This window comes from Prenolepis imparis, unplaced genomic scaffold (assembly GCF_030444845.1).
Source record: "Prenolepis imparis isolate NDT839.2.m4 unplaced genomic scaffold, iyPreImpa1.0 SCAF_2, whole genome shotgun sequence".
Taxonomy (NCBI): Eukaryota; Metazoa; Arthropoda; class Insecta; order Hymenoptera; family Formicidae; genus Prenolepis; species Prenolepis imparis.
Window position 1 is genome coordinate 21,262,420 of NW_028141160.1, and position 14,038 is coordinate 21,276,457.

At 36.7% G+C, this 14,038-nt stretch overlaps 1 protein-coding gene across 1 annotated transcript in view; it reads right to left on the reverse strand.

Moving 5' to 3' along the window:
* Positions 1-2,251: 2,251 nt before the first annotated feature.
* Positions 2,252-14,038, reverse strand: part of LOC145932606 (uncharacterized) — a 45,952-nt gene continuing 34,165 nt past the window's right edge. The window contains exons 20-21 of the mRNA XM_083031663.1: positions 10,552-10,937; positions 2,252-8,047 (exon numbers count right to left, since the gene is read on the reverse strand). Of these exons, the coding sequence (XP_082887789.1) occupies positions 7,747-8,047; positions 10,552-10,937 (687 nt within the window). The 3' untranslated portion in view covers positions 2,252-7,746. The remainder of the gene's footprint in view (positions 8,048-10,551; positions 10,938-14,038) is intronic.

Sequence of the window (14,038 nt, forward strand, 5' to 3'; positions counted from 1 at the left end):
CTTTAGCTCGGCCATGAATGACGCGCCGTATTCCGAGTTACTTGACGGAGGCGGAGCCTCGGCCTACTCGCGCCCACGTGACACCTCCCGCCCCCATTCCCTCTCCTCTTTCGCGTACCCTCTTTCCTCCCCTCTCGTCACCCTATAACGCCAGCTTCACCCTCTCGCGACCACGTGCGCGCGCGCCCGAGTGCGTTGTCTCCTCTCTTTCGGAGGTTGTTGTTTCCTTCCTGCATCCCTCTCTCCGGCCTGTCCATCGAATTCTCGCTCCGCGTTGCTATCACCGAGAACATCCCGTACATGTGTATTCCCACGTCTCGAGCTTAATCTAACCCGATTCAAATATTCATAGACAGGGCAGGGAGTGATTAAATGACGATGAATTAATTAGATAATGCGTTAACAAAATGCATGTACGTGTCATTTGTTTGGACAGGAGTCGAATGCTAGGCGAGTTGTTTGATAAAGAGAAGAGGGAGAAAATTAATATCCGATTCTCTCGTATGTTACCTGTATAAGAGTTATAAGAGAAACGTTGACCACGCGCGGGATAGACGGGCGGATCGACGAAACCGTAGAGACGCACGCTCGTTTTGGCGTAACACTTGTTGAGTCACTTCGCCCCCTCGCAGCCGACTAAACGCGTCCCTTAGTGGACGTTTCATAAACGAGGGTGAGGGGGAAAGGGGGGGTGAAGGTACGGGGATTTCGAATGCGAACTTTACTATTCATTCGCGCGATCGATCTCGAAGACTTGCATCTCGTCTTTACGCACAACTGATCATTTCATTTTGTACACTTGTCGAATCTCGCTGACAAATTTGAAGAAACAATATAATATTCATGTAATTACTACAAATGCGGCTGTCTATAATCATATGACTCGTAATACATTGTCCCCGTAATATGTAACTGTGATTAAGCAAGAATTTAAATACATTAAGCAAAGAATTTAATACATTTTTACTGTCGCCGTATTTTTTTTTTTTTTTTTTAATTTTCGACCGTCGACAAATTATCGCGTGACAATTGTGTTATTTCTTCTCTTAGTAGGTTCCGAAATTATTACTTCTAATCAGGGATTCGCCGCGCGAATGGTAAATAAAAGCGACGCCTGTAACGTATACATTAAATCAGCCGGAGTTCCGTCAGCCCCTCGAGTTGTAACCGGTCTACTACCATAAAAAATTTAATCAAAATGCCCTCTTGGTAATTTACAGCTCGCCCAGCCTCTCAACCCTTGCCAGCCAAGGTGACTCGGGCCGGTAGGTGGAGAGAGGGGCCTACCGTGCCTTGCTTAAGTAAGCCGAATTGAAGTAAGGATTGTGTGTGTGTGCGTGTGTAAGACGATAGAGAGGAAACAAACGAAAATATGAAAAGGGACGGATAAACCCCGTAGGAGTCATAGAATACGGCAGTACGATGCGGCCCATTTACTCTTCTTTCCGTAAAAAATAATTCAGTCTTCGCGCGTTTGTCGTTAGGGTTCGTGAAATGGCTAAAGCTGCAGCTCAAATTTGCCAATTAAACAATATTCGCAATGATTATTGTAAAGTAATAATTAAATCCAAAATATTTATCTTCTCTCTCTCTTCGTTCAAAATATAATTTTTATTTCTGTGAAAAATTGGGTTTAATGATAATATTAAAAAATGACTATATAATACCATAATCGATTATTTTTTATTACTTTGTCTGCTTATTTATTATTTCAAATCGTACAAATCCAGTACACTATATTCACACGCGCGACATTCGTTCCTTTGAGCGGCCAATAATAATTTATTTACAACGTCGACTTATTGTTACGGAGGAGAGAGAACGGAGAACGAACGTCGTCATGTGCCATTAAGTAGATTCTCTTAAGCAGAAAAATTGTTTCGCGCTGGTCTACCTGTGGGTACAGGTGTGAGTCGTAATAACATAGTGAGTGTGCCCTTTAACCTCTAATATCCCTACCTTCGCGCTGACTTCACTAAGGCCGCCGCAAACGGACGTAGGAACACGGCAATCATCGTACCTCTGTATCAATTGCAGGCGCATTATTATTGCGGATATACTTGGCGCTGCGTCGTATCATTGAACTTTCGGCAATACGTCGCAATATTACAAATTGTTGTCAGATGGCGACATGTATTATTTACGAATATTGCACAAAATGCGCTTCTTATTATATATAAATGCATAATAACAGTGCAAGTCCTCCGCGTAGGATTAAGGGGAGGAGTATGGAGTATAAAAAACACAGCTCTGAACAAAAATCCAAAATTTATTCGAGATATCTAAAATGTGTAGTATATAATACTTGAAATCTTGAAATATATTATCAGTAAGGTCAGTTCGGGTACTACTTGGCATAATACTTTACAATCGTACAGTGATTTGTTGATATCGTAAATTGTAATAGAAGTATAATGGAAATTCCAAAGTAGGTGAATGCTCTGCAAGATAATTGCACGGTGAGCTGAGCAAAACAATTTTGCGATTTCATCGAGATCTATATAAATGTTAGTAGTCTATGCTGAAGTGAAAATGATTTCAATTTCCGATAATTGTAAAGTAACGTCATTTATGCGTCCCACTTTTGCCTGAATAATATTCGGGAGAATGTCAAAAGCATTACATGAAACATCTTCATGAAAGAAATGAAGAGAAAATATTATATTTAAAAATGAGAAAATTTTGTTGTTTTAATAAATTATTACATTTAAAATTTTATATGAAATACATATAACATTTAAAATTTTTTATGAAATAAGATTATTAATTGTTAAAATTATGAAATTTTTGTAGCAAAATTAAAAAAAAATTAATGGAATCTTCGAAACAAGAAATTAGTAAATTCTAAATTAATTCTAACAGTTTGTAAAACATGAATAAAATCTAATTATTAGCTTACAATAAATTTGTATTCATCGCTTCTATTTGAGCTTTAAACACGATATCTAAATACTATTAAATTCTCTTTATGTTTGTTTATACCCTGTTCTTTCGATTCTAGTTGAAAAAATTATTAAAAATTATGTCTCACTCGTGTGTCAAGTAGAAGCGTTGCCACACATCTCTCTATTCTGTTAAGTATAATATATTATCGCTAATATATTCTAATATAGCGGCTTTCAAGACCGTCGTTTAATCTTTTAGAAAAAATTTATGATATGCAACCGCTAAAGTTTTATCATTTATCAATTTTAATTAATTTATTAAAAAAGTTTCTAATAATTTATCTTTGTCATTTTAATTAGCGTGAAAGATTATTTTTAAATGGATTCGAATAAAATACGAAAATATTTGGAAAAATGTATTATCGTTTATCATTGATTCGCAATATCATAAAAATAATCTCCGTAAGTTAAACGATGGTCGTCGAAGATACTGAATATCGTAATACAATGTTCGCACTTATCGAACTGAATATATATATATATATATTTTTTCTTTAATTCTTTTTTGTGGAGCATCGCAATAACTATACTGTATGGCTCCGTGATAATAATGAAAAAGGCACATGCAAAATACACCTAATATATAACCCATATAATATAGATGGATGTCGCGTATTCAATGATAAGCGTGATACGATCGTTACAATATTATCAAGTATTCCTTCAACCGCGTGCATGTAAAATAACATTGAATAGATAATAATATAAGTAACGTTTTGATTTTTCAGGTACTTTATACATATTATTATGTTTCGCGTGTGTATAAGGCAGATAAAATCGCGTTCGCGATATGAAAATGAAATGAGTTTGAAAATGCGTTACTTAAACAGTTAATGTTAAGATCAAAAATACTTTAATTTTCTCTTTAAATTGAATCTTTTCTCGCACTGATCTATAAAAATATTTTCTAACCATTTAATTTTCATTATATTGCAGCGATATGAAAGACACTGCAATAGCAATTTTTTAAGTAACATACATTGCATAACAAACAAGAAAAAAAAATGCGATATTCAATTACTTTAAAATATAGTCGTAATAAATGTTACGTGTAAGTCTTCATATTAGATCGTTATATACTTTTAAAGTGCAAAACTTACACTCAATTATAGAGTCTTAATCAAGTCTAAGTCTCTGTAGTTTCTTTCTTTTCGAGCAATTTCGTTGTATAATAACGGGGGACGACTGTATTGTCATATGAATATATCTTATTAAAGTGTGCGATGCCACTAGACAGCCGTTAACCTCTTCTAATCAAAAGGCAATTAATATTACCGTCGTTCTTTCTCACGACGAATCTCTCATAAGTACGTATGTGTACTCTATTACTGGATAATTATAATTATCCAATATAATTCTTACGCTCGATAGAGCGATTCGTTCTTCGTATGCATGTTCCAAGTTGGTTTTACTGCTAAAAGAGAAGAGTAACTTTTTAACGTGGACTATGTCTAGATCTGATAAAAAAAAAAAAAAAAATAAATAATCAGACGATCTCACGTCAATCGAAAAGTCAGTTACTCTTTCGTGCCGCTAAATTATCAATCAAGATTCGTAGGAAATAGCGGAACTAAGATACATTCCCGTACAAATTAGGTCACAGGAACTATCTCGCAGATTGCTGGTGTCTCTCAACTAGACTTTCGTGTAATTAAGAATGAAAGAAAAACTTTGTCTAATACGGTTTCTCGTTATAACATTAAGAAACTGTATTTGTATTAAATTACGGTCTTGATAAAAATCAACGTCCATTACGGCGCGAAGACGATAGTCAAGATGACTAATCGAAAAAGAAGAGTAAATATACCTCCACTTTCATTACAATTAAAGTAACCATGATTTCCTCTTGTAAATTTATCTTACACGCGTCGATAATTAAAAAAACAACATTCGGATCGACACCGTTTTTCTTTTTTTCGCGTATCTAACTTTTCTCGCATATTTCGCGATTCATTTAACTCTCGTTATTTGAGAATAATCGCTGTTATTTGCGATTTATTGTGACACGACAGGAGAGATGTACGAAAATACTGTTCTTTTATTTTATCCTGCCAACTCTCTTTCTCTATTACGTCTCTCAAAGAGCACGTTATACTTTAAAATAAAGTATATTTTCTTCTCCTATATATCATTGATGCGATGTTCGTAATGCATCGGGAATATGAAAAACACACTCGGCTTATTATATATACTGTGTGAATTTCTCGTCCAAGAGATATCGATACTGAATACCTCTCTCTAGTTATGCAACTCTCTATCAAATCAAGTCTGAGCATAATAATGACTGTGAATACCTCGATTTCTCAGACAGTCATGATAAAACTCTGCTCAACGAATATTTATTATTCGCAGCATACGGTATTCATGTAGCATAAAATTGTTGGCGACCACAATACCATTCATATAAGAGAGTCGATATGCTAGATATTTCTTTTTGTCGACAATAATACAAACTCGCAAAATATCTAGCTCGTAAAGTAACGGCGACTTGACATTTTGCAAGTGTTTATAATGCTATCTCAAAAAGAAAGATATTATTTCTTCTATATCACGGTATTATTTAAAAAAAATTGAGCCACGTAATATCACCACTATTACGTGGCTGCAGTTGTTTTATTTTACATCGATTGTGTTCGCTATCTCTATGTAATCCGCAAAATGCCAAGATTGACTTACCGAAGGTATCGCCTCTCTTATGAGGATCTTTCTAAGATCTGCATAGGCATAGATCGGGATCGTTACGTAATACGCTTACATAGTAAGCATCGTGCAAATTGTAAGCTTGCAATAAAATTGGCCGCAAAGGCATTTCTCGTTACTTCGCATCACGTATATGTATAAATTCATAATGGTCGGCATATACATATAGATATGTAGAAACCGAACCATTCGCATATCTTTCACTGTACTTCTTCTCCCAAAAAGACTTTACAAAATAGATCTCCGCAAATTACATCCTCAGCACATCCTCGTACACATCATTCTATATCAAAAATTCTATCTTTTGAAAAATGTTCTGTAAAAATTATTTCTCTTCGCGGAAAAATAATTTTTCTTTCCCCTCGTATATAGCACACAAAGTCGTTTCTCTTTAAATCTATTTACATTAGACACTATTTTATTTGCGATCCAAGTGCCTTCAAATATCAAAGACACACCCGTGATAGAAATTTGAAAAATTTTTTTTTACAATTAATTCTTATTAATATTGCGTTAATGAATCGTTTATAATCTTAAATCACACGTATGTATCGTGCAAAGCTCATATACGAGAAAATGATTGTTCAAATATATCACAATCTAAAATTTTTGATCATGTCAAAACAAAATACATAAACATACCATTCGATTATGTATGATGTATGACGTTAAGATAAATATCATCGATAGATTGCATGTTATTATTCACATGTCTAAATAAAACAAAATAAAATAATAGACGGGAGATGCAAAATATTTCAGGAATGCTACAAACGCATGCAATAGATGCTAAACTGTACATACTATGTATATGCGGCATGCATCCAAATTATTAATATGCTAAGTCATATTTATTATTCACAGTGCATGAAATAGCTCGTCGAAATAGAAATCTCGTTGCTATATAATTAAATACATTTTATATCTGAAATCATTATATATCAATTATCATGCACGTGTTTCAAGGAAAATTTGCATGCACAAGTTGTTTTTCAGAGATTAATAGTATCTAATATAGCATCCTCTAACGCGTCAGATATCTCGGTATGTATATCGAATAAAAAAAGATGTTGAAATTTGTTGTCACGAAAACGGAAACCATTAGAAGCGGTAATGCGGGAGATGTTTTGGAACAAATAGGAAGCTTAATCTGTGGAATCCAAGTATCATTTCTCGGTAAAATTCAATGTAAATGAACTCCTTTTAAAAACTGCGTAAAGTCCATATTACGTTGTCGATATTATCTCTCTTCTTCAACAAGACAACTAAACATTATCTCCTTCGAAGAATAATATATAATGAATAAAATATATATAATATATGATCTGTATATATATACATATATAAATAAATATTTATACTTCAACAATAACATAAGCTGCTGATTCGCGCAGAAACGTCAGAACGACGAGAAAATAATTGCGCTGATATCGCAATGTATGTACTTGTATCGTTTCGTTCTTGTACGGATATGAAAATATCCTCGAGAAGCAGCACATCTGAATACAGATGTTTTCAATTATGGCGTTCGAGAGATTCGTAGCCGCGTTATCTTCGTGCAAATTTAATCAGTTGCTTAACCACGAAGAAACTAAAACTTTTTCCACGCGTAAAGGTAGACGTAGCATTGATTCGTACTCAGAATATGAAATGTACCCTTCGTTTTCCTATATTACGATAGCTGGAATCGAATTTTTCAAAATTTATATATGTCATGATAACTTGTGGAGATTACGGTTTTTTTTGTCGATAAAATTTCGCGTATATAATTTAATAGTGAAATAATAAAAACAAAGCAAGGCAGTAGAGTAATCAGTCATCAAGCATGTTCACACATGCATCGTCTCTCTCGAATGCGTCGCTCGAATTCAGGCGTTTCGAATTAAAACAATCCATAATAGCATGTCGATAGCGCTCGCGAAAAAAAAACGCGAACAACTTTTTACACCCGCGCGGGCTTATTAATCGTTATAAATTAACGATGCCGCGCGCGTGTATCGGAACGGATATCGTATTATCCGTATTTTCACCAAAAAAATCATTGATCATTGGTGTCGATATTTTTCTTTTCGATCGCGCGTATACCTGCCGTATAATCTGCTCACACGGGCGGCGGCCCCTTGGGATCGCGGAGCCATGTCGGGGACCACTGTGTGAATAGCGTAGTCTCGCAACAGTTCGGCTTCATGAAGTATTCGACGCAAACGAGGACGACCTGCAGGCAGACGAGGACGAAGCAGCAGCACTGCGAACACTTGAGGATTCGCCAGATCCAGCTCCGTGGAATCGGCTCGCTGTCGGGGTTGTCGCCCTTAGCGACGCCAGAATTGCTAGTCGCGATAGGCGCCGATTCCGCGTCGCTCTTGGATACATCGACGTCATCGGATGCTTTCTTGCGCTTGCTAGAAAATGAGGAAATGAGAAAAAAAATTAATGGCTGAAAAAATAGCCGACGCATATATTCGAAGCCGCAAAGTACGTGATAATGACACATTTGTTGTCTTTATCTGGATTATTTTGAATTATTATTCATCAATTATTTTATTATTTTTCTTTTATTTATATCAACGTATACTTTTCCGCATTTTTATATATTTTAATAATTAAATATTATAAATTTTATATATCATAACTTACTTTGCCGTTTTTTCTTTTATGAATTTTATTTTGTCTTGCAGTCCTATTTGGATTATTTTTGTATAACAGTTTAAATTCTTGTTTATTATTTTATTATCGATTTATTATTTTAAAATATCTTATGATATAAATAAAATAAAATGATAATTTTATTATTTTATTTGTATTAAAATATTTTTCACAAGGTATTTTTTATATTTTAAAATAATAAAATTATCATTTTATTATTTTATTTATATCATAAGATATTTTTCCGCGTTTTTATAACATATACCATATATTTATATTATAATATATATCATAACTTACTTGTTGTCTTTCTTCTCTGAATTTTTCCATCTCATATAACAGTTTAAATTCTTGTGTGTGTGTGTGTGTGTGTGTGTTTACTATTTTATTATCATTTTATATTATTTTAAAATATCTTATGATATAAATAAAACAATAAAATTTTATTATTTTATTTGTATCAAAATATTTTTCACAAGATATTTTTTATATTTTAAAATAATAAAATTATTATTTTATTATTTTATTTATATCATAAGATATTTTTCAGCGTTTTTATGTATTATATTATAACATAACTTACTTGTTGTCTTCCTTTTCTGAATTTTTTCATCTCGAATAGTAATTTGATTTAACACGTGTAACACTGGTTTTTGAAATCTTGTTTCGCTGAATAATGCGTTAATCCGCTAGTCAGACATATAGTCGACTAGTTTAGAGGAGAAACTTGAACGAGTTCGCTCGCAATTGCGAGAAATTAATTTATGCCGTCCCACAGGTCATGATAATACGAGTAAACCTGTAATAGCAAAGTTGGCCAGGGAATCAATTTGGAGATGCACGTAACTTGGAAGTTGCGAGAGATTGCGCTTGCAATTATATAGCTTATAGTGTTACTCTGCATCTCCATTAAGATTACACATAAGTGTACGATTATTTAAATTTTCTGCGAATGTTCGCTCCATCTCCGCTTTAATTTGCAGAGACGCCAAGACGAAAGGCTTAAAATATCCCGTTTGCCGGTTAAAATCTAACTGTTTACACACTTTACGTGTGATGTGAAAAGAGAAAGAGAAAAAACGCAACCTGGTGAAAACCATCGATTGCGGAAAATGGCGCAGGGTTTTTATACCAGGTTTTTTTTTACGACTCGGCGTGGCAGATGCTCTTCACGCCCGTGAAAACTAAACCTATTATCGCCACCACCAAGCGGTGATTGAACGTGGCTATAAAAACATCCTTAAAACAAAGTTTAATAAGATACGCCGAGGTGATAATTGGAATCTCAAGTAATTGAGTCGGCAAACAACGGCATAAGATTGTATTTGTCGAACGAGAGGAGATAAAAAATCTCATACTCTCTGCCGAATTTATCGGCGTAACAATGCGTTATTTAATTCACTTTCGAGAATAATCACTCCAGCAATAATTATGTGTGTGTGTGAGTAAATGTCATGATTATTGTTTACTTAATTAAGGTAAACGTTAATGGTAGCTATGAAATAACGCTGACATTTTTCTGACATAATAATATTGCAGAGTGTTAGGGGCCCGAAAGAATGCAAAAAATTGCGCGGAAAATGGCGCAGAAGAGAGAGAGAGAAGAGAACTGCAATTTTGCAGTTTTATCGTTTAAATTTTCTTTTATGTTTTAAGATGTGCGCGATTATAAGAGGCGAGATGCACAGTCCGTCTCGCTTGGCAAAGTTCTCATATTCAAATGAGTAGCCGCCTAATGCCTGGCGGCTATGGACCAACGACCTCGCGTCCCCACATCTAAATAGTCGCCTTCATTCTTCACTTCCCATTTCGACGTTATGCAAATGGAATGCGAGCGAGAAGAAGGCGTTTCTTAATCCCGCGAACGCAGTCTCATTCACAAATACTTTAACAAATTTGGACGAACATATTTATCCGTTCTGATCTGATTCGATTCGATTATAATTTCGTTTAAACGCCATATTAATTATTCGATCCTCAGATCTGTGTCATTTACGTATTTTCACGCGCTTTAATCTTTGTACTCTCGGATAAAAAAACTTTAAAACGCCGATAGCGGATTATTAAGAGAAAGATCATTCGCTCTTGAACCCTATCTGATTTTCTGACATTTGTCAGCGTTCATCAAACTTTTTATAAGACAGTTATGGCGAGGTAAGCAACCCCGCGTAAAAGAAAACAATCGAGCTTTTCTGATGAACATTTTGGTCCAATATTAATATAAACTGCGAGATTTGATAAAAATGATGATCGTACTTACTCCACGGGATGATGGATCTGATTGGCTGCCGTTCGTTTGATGGCACGTGCGTCCATGTTCGCCGCCACCGCTGTGCGCACGACGAGCTCCCTGCACTGCCTTTGCAGGTCGCGCAGCTCGCTCTCGGCGTCCTCGATCCTCTTTCTGAGCTCGACCAGGGCCTTGCTGCCCGGCGCGAGTTGCGCCTCCAAGCTACGAGTTATTCGGCGAAGATTCGCCAACCTGTGCTCGCGCTTGCTCAGCTCTTGCTCGCTTCCGCTTCCGTCGGAGATCCCGCTATCGGAGAGGGATCCGCCCTCCTGCGTGAGATTGTTCGCGGAAGTGACGGCGAATTTTACGGCGCAGTGCGCCTCCTCCGTCGTTGCGTCGTTCAGCACCGGGTCACCCTGAAACACGACAGTCGCGGACAAGCGTGATTAGCTATGACAAATATGATATAAGAAATAAAATAGGAAAATGACTCGTTTTTTATTAATGATCAACTTGATGCAGGTATTAAGGGGATCCTAGTCGGATCCTAAAGTTAGTTCTGTCGGTACGGCAGAACCAACTTTATTATTTTGGGATATCTTTTTATTGACTATACAGATCAATAAATCCTTTTCCACGATTAAAGTACTTATAAAAACGGACCGCGTTAGCTATAATTCCATATATAAATCATATAAAAATCAAAAATTACAGTTTTATTATCGGCTTCTTTCATGCAGCTCGTAATAATACTTATTTAATAAAAATAGTTCTGCAGTTTATCTGTGCATAAAATATAGTATACGCGATAGGGTTAACATGAAGAAATATTAGTAAACAATAAAAAGTGAGATTGTAAGTCTAATAAAAAAGTTAAATATTAAAAACATTTTCACGCATATGTGTGCATACGTGCATATGTTGGATATGTGTGGTGCTAACCTATCGTGTGTATATGTGTATACGTGTATATGTTTGGATATGTGTGGTGCTAACCTGTCGGAGTTCGACCATCCGACTAGGATCCCCTTAAGGCTCCTGGCTCCTTTCCGACCATGTCGAAATCGTGACGTCAGAGGCGAGAAAACACACGCTAAAATTTCTTAGATGCCATTTCAAAATAAAAAAATATTTCGATGAAACAGCACTTCAGATGGCTTTAGCACACTCTTAAAAAACCCCGAAAACTATCCTTTCCCCTTTATAATCAATCAACAGCTGTAAAATGTAATATTATGAAGCCGTCTGGTCTTTGCACATGCGCAGTCATTCCGCATGTCAAAGTCTGATATCTCGATCATTTTACAGATGTTGATTGATTATAAAGGGAAAAGGATAGTTTTCGGGGGTTTTTAAGAGTGTGCTAAAGCCATCTGAAGTGCTGTTTAATCGAAATATCTTTTCATTAAAAAATGGCATCTAAGAATTTTCAGCGTGTGCTTTCTCGCCTCTGACGTCACAATCCAATATGGCCGCGGTGAGCACCCAGGAGCCTTAAGAGTGCAATTTCTAATTAATTTATCGATCACAAAAATAACTTTCAAGAAAGAATCTTACAGATGAATTTCACGATGAAACAGCAACGTGCGACGGATCGCGAGGTCTCGATAAGTGCGGGTATACCCGAGAGAGGACACGATATCGAATATTGTATAATCCACTCTTGCGCATCACCGGAGGGCATCGAAAAGCGTATAAGACGATTATATAGAGTACGGAAGGGAGGGAAAAGGTAAAAAGACCAGGGGGTAAAGGTGGAAAGGCGAGAATAACGCAGGAACGTAAGATGCTAAATTGATCGCGATACGTCAACCAACGTTTCGTAAGATTTGCATACGATTTTCGCGATAACTTCCCGCGAATGTACGGGTTCAGGGATCTGTTGGAATTTTTTTATCAGGGAACGATTCTCTCATTTTTGCGTATAAATGAATAAAGAATAAATCACTATATATTTTCGCAAGAGAAATATGCGTCTCTTGGATCAGATACGTTTGTCCTATGAAAGAGCGACAGCATGGCGCGAATACTGGCGAGAATGCCAGTGGTAGCGGTCGAATAGTAGACAGACAGCCGAGAGAAAGAGAGAGAGAGAGAGAGAGAGAGAGAGAGAGAGAGAGAGAGAGAGAGAGAGAGGAAGGGTGGCTGCGTGGAAGAAAGGGTAGGTTTAGGCTGTTTGCAACGGTGGAGAGACGGAGGGAACGAGCCTCCGGTAATGAAAAGCGCGATCCGCATACCAAGTAGCAACCTTCAACCTAACCTATATATAAGTCGGTATACTCTCTCTCTTTCTCTTCCTCTCTCGTATAACGGATAGTAGTAGGTACGAAGTGAGTCGAGACGGAATCCACGCCGGTCCGAAAGACCAATCACGCGCGCGAGAAAACTGCAAGGAACTTCTTATTTCCGGTTACATTCGCGAAACATACATACACACGTGCGCACGCATATATATAGAAGCATATATATATATATATATATATATATATATATATATATGTATATGTGCTTCTATGTAAGACGTAAAATATCTCGTATCGCCGCAAAAAGGTAGATCATTCATCTGCTGATGTAAAATCCGGCCTGATCTAAGGGAGCAAGAACGAGAAAGAAACGTAAAATTATTTGTACGGATATAATTATTTATATCGATAAAAAAACACAAGAAGAATCTCTGTCGCGAAAGCGCGTTTCTTGAAATAATATTCATTGTACAGTGGAGGCTTGAAAGGGCGCGATTGATGAACTTGTTCGCGTAGCAAAAGGGAATTTTTTTGGTGACGACACAACGGACTACAAACGCAGAGACCGGACCAGCCTCTCTCGTTCTCCACCTTCCCTCCGCAACGGCTGATATTAAATTTGTATTTTTACGCTGATTCCACGGGCCATTCCCGTACGTGACGCGAAAGGGAATCGTTCGGGCGATTAACGATCGGAGTTCCCTAGGGAGCCGCTGGCTCTGAGATGGCCAACACCCTCGACGGCAACTCGGACTCGCTGTATACCCGGCGCCGAAACTTATCTCCTCTGCTTCCTCGCACAGCGGTGGCTCGCACATATATCGGCTAATATTTTATTTACTATCTATCAAAACTTATGGATTTTTTTGCGGTTTGTAAACTAGCTGTCGACCCGGACTCGTCACGCGTTTCTATTAGTTTCGACGATTGAGATAATACAAAAAAAAAAAAAAAAAAATGTGCTCACGATTTGTATAAGAATCACACGTTTCTATAAAATATTTTATAATTTTATAATTTATCATCCCTCTTTTTATCCCCCGTCGTCTCGGGGATAAAAGCGCAAGGAAAGAAAGAATTGTAATGTTACAAGGAAAAGAAAGACTGTAATGTCGAGTGCTTTATCGTAGTCTTCCCTCTTCTTCGACTCTCGGAGACAGGGATGGTTGGTGAAGGGCGGAGGAAAAGGGGGAAGTCGAGAGGACTGTCGTAAGAGGAAGATGGAATAAGAGAGGAACGGAGAGAGAGAAAAAAGGAGAAGCGTAATGTCAAGT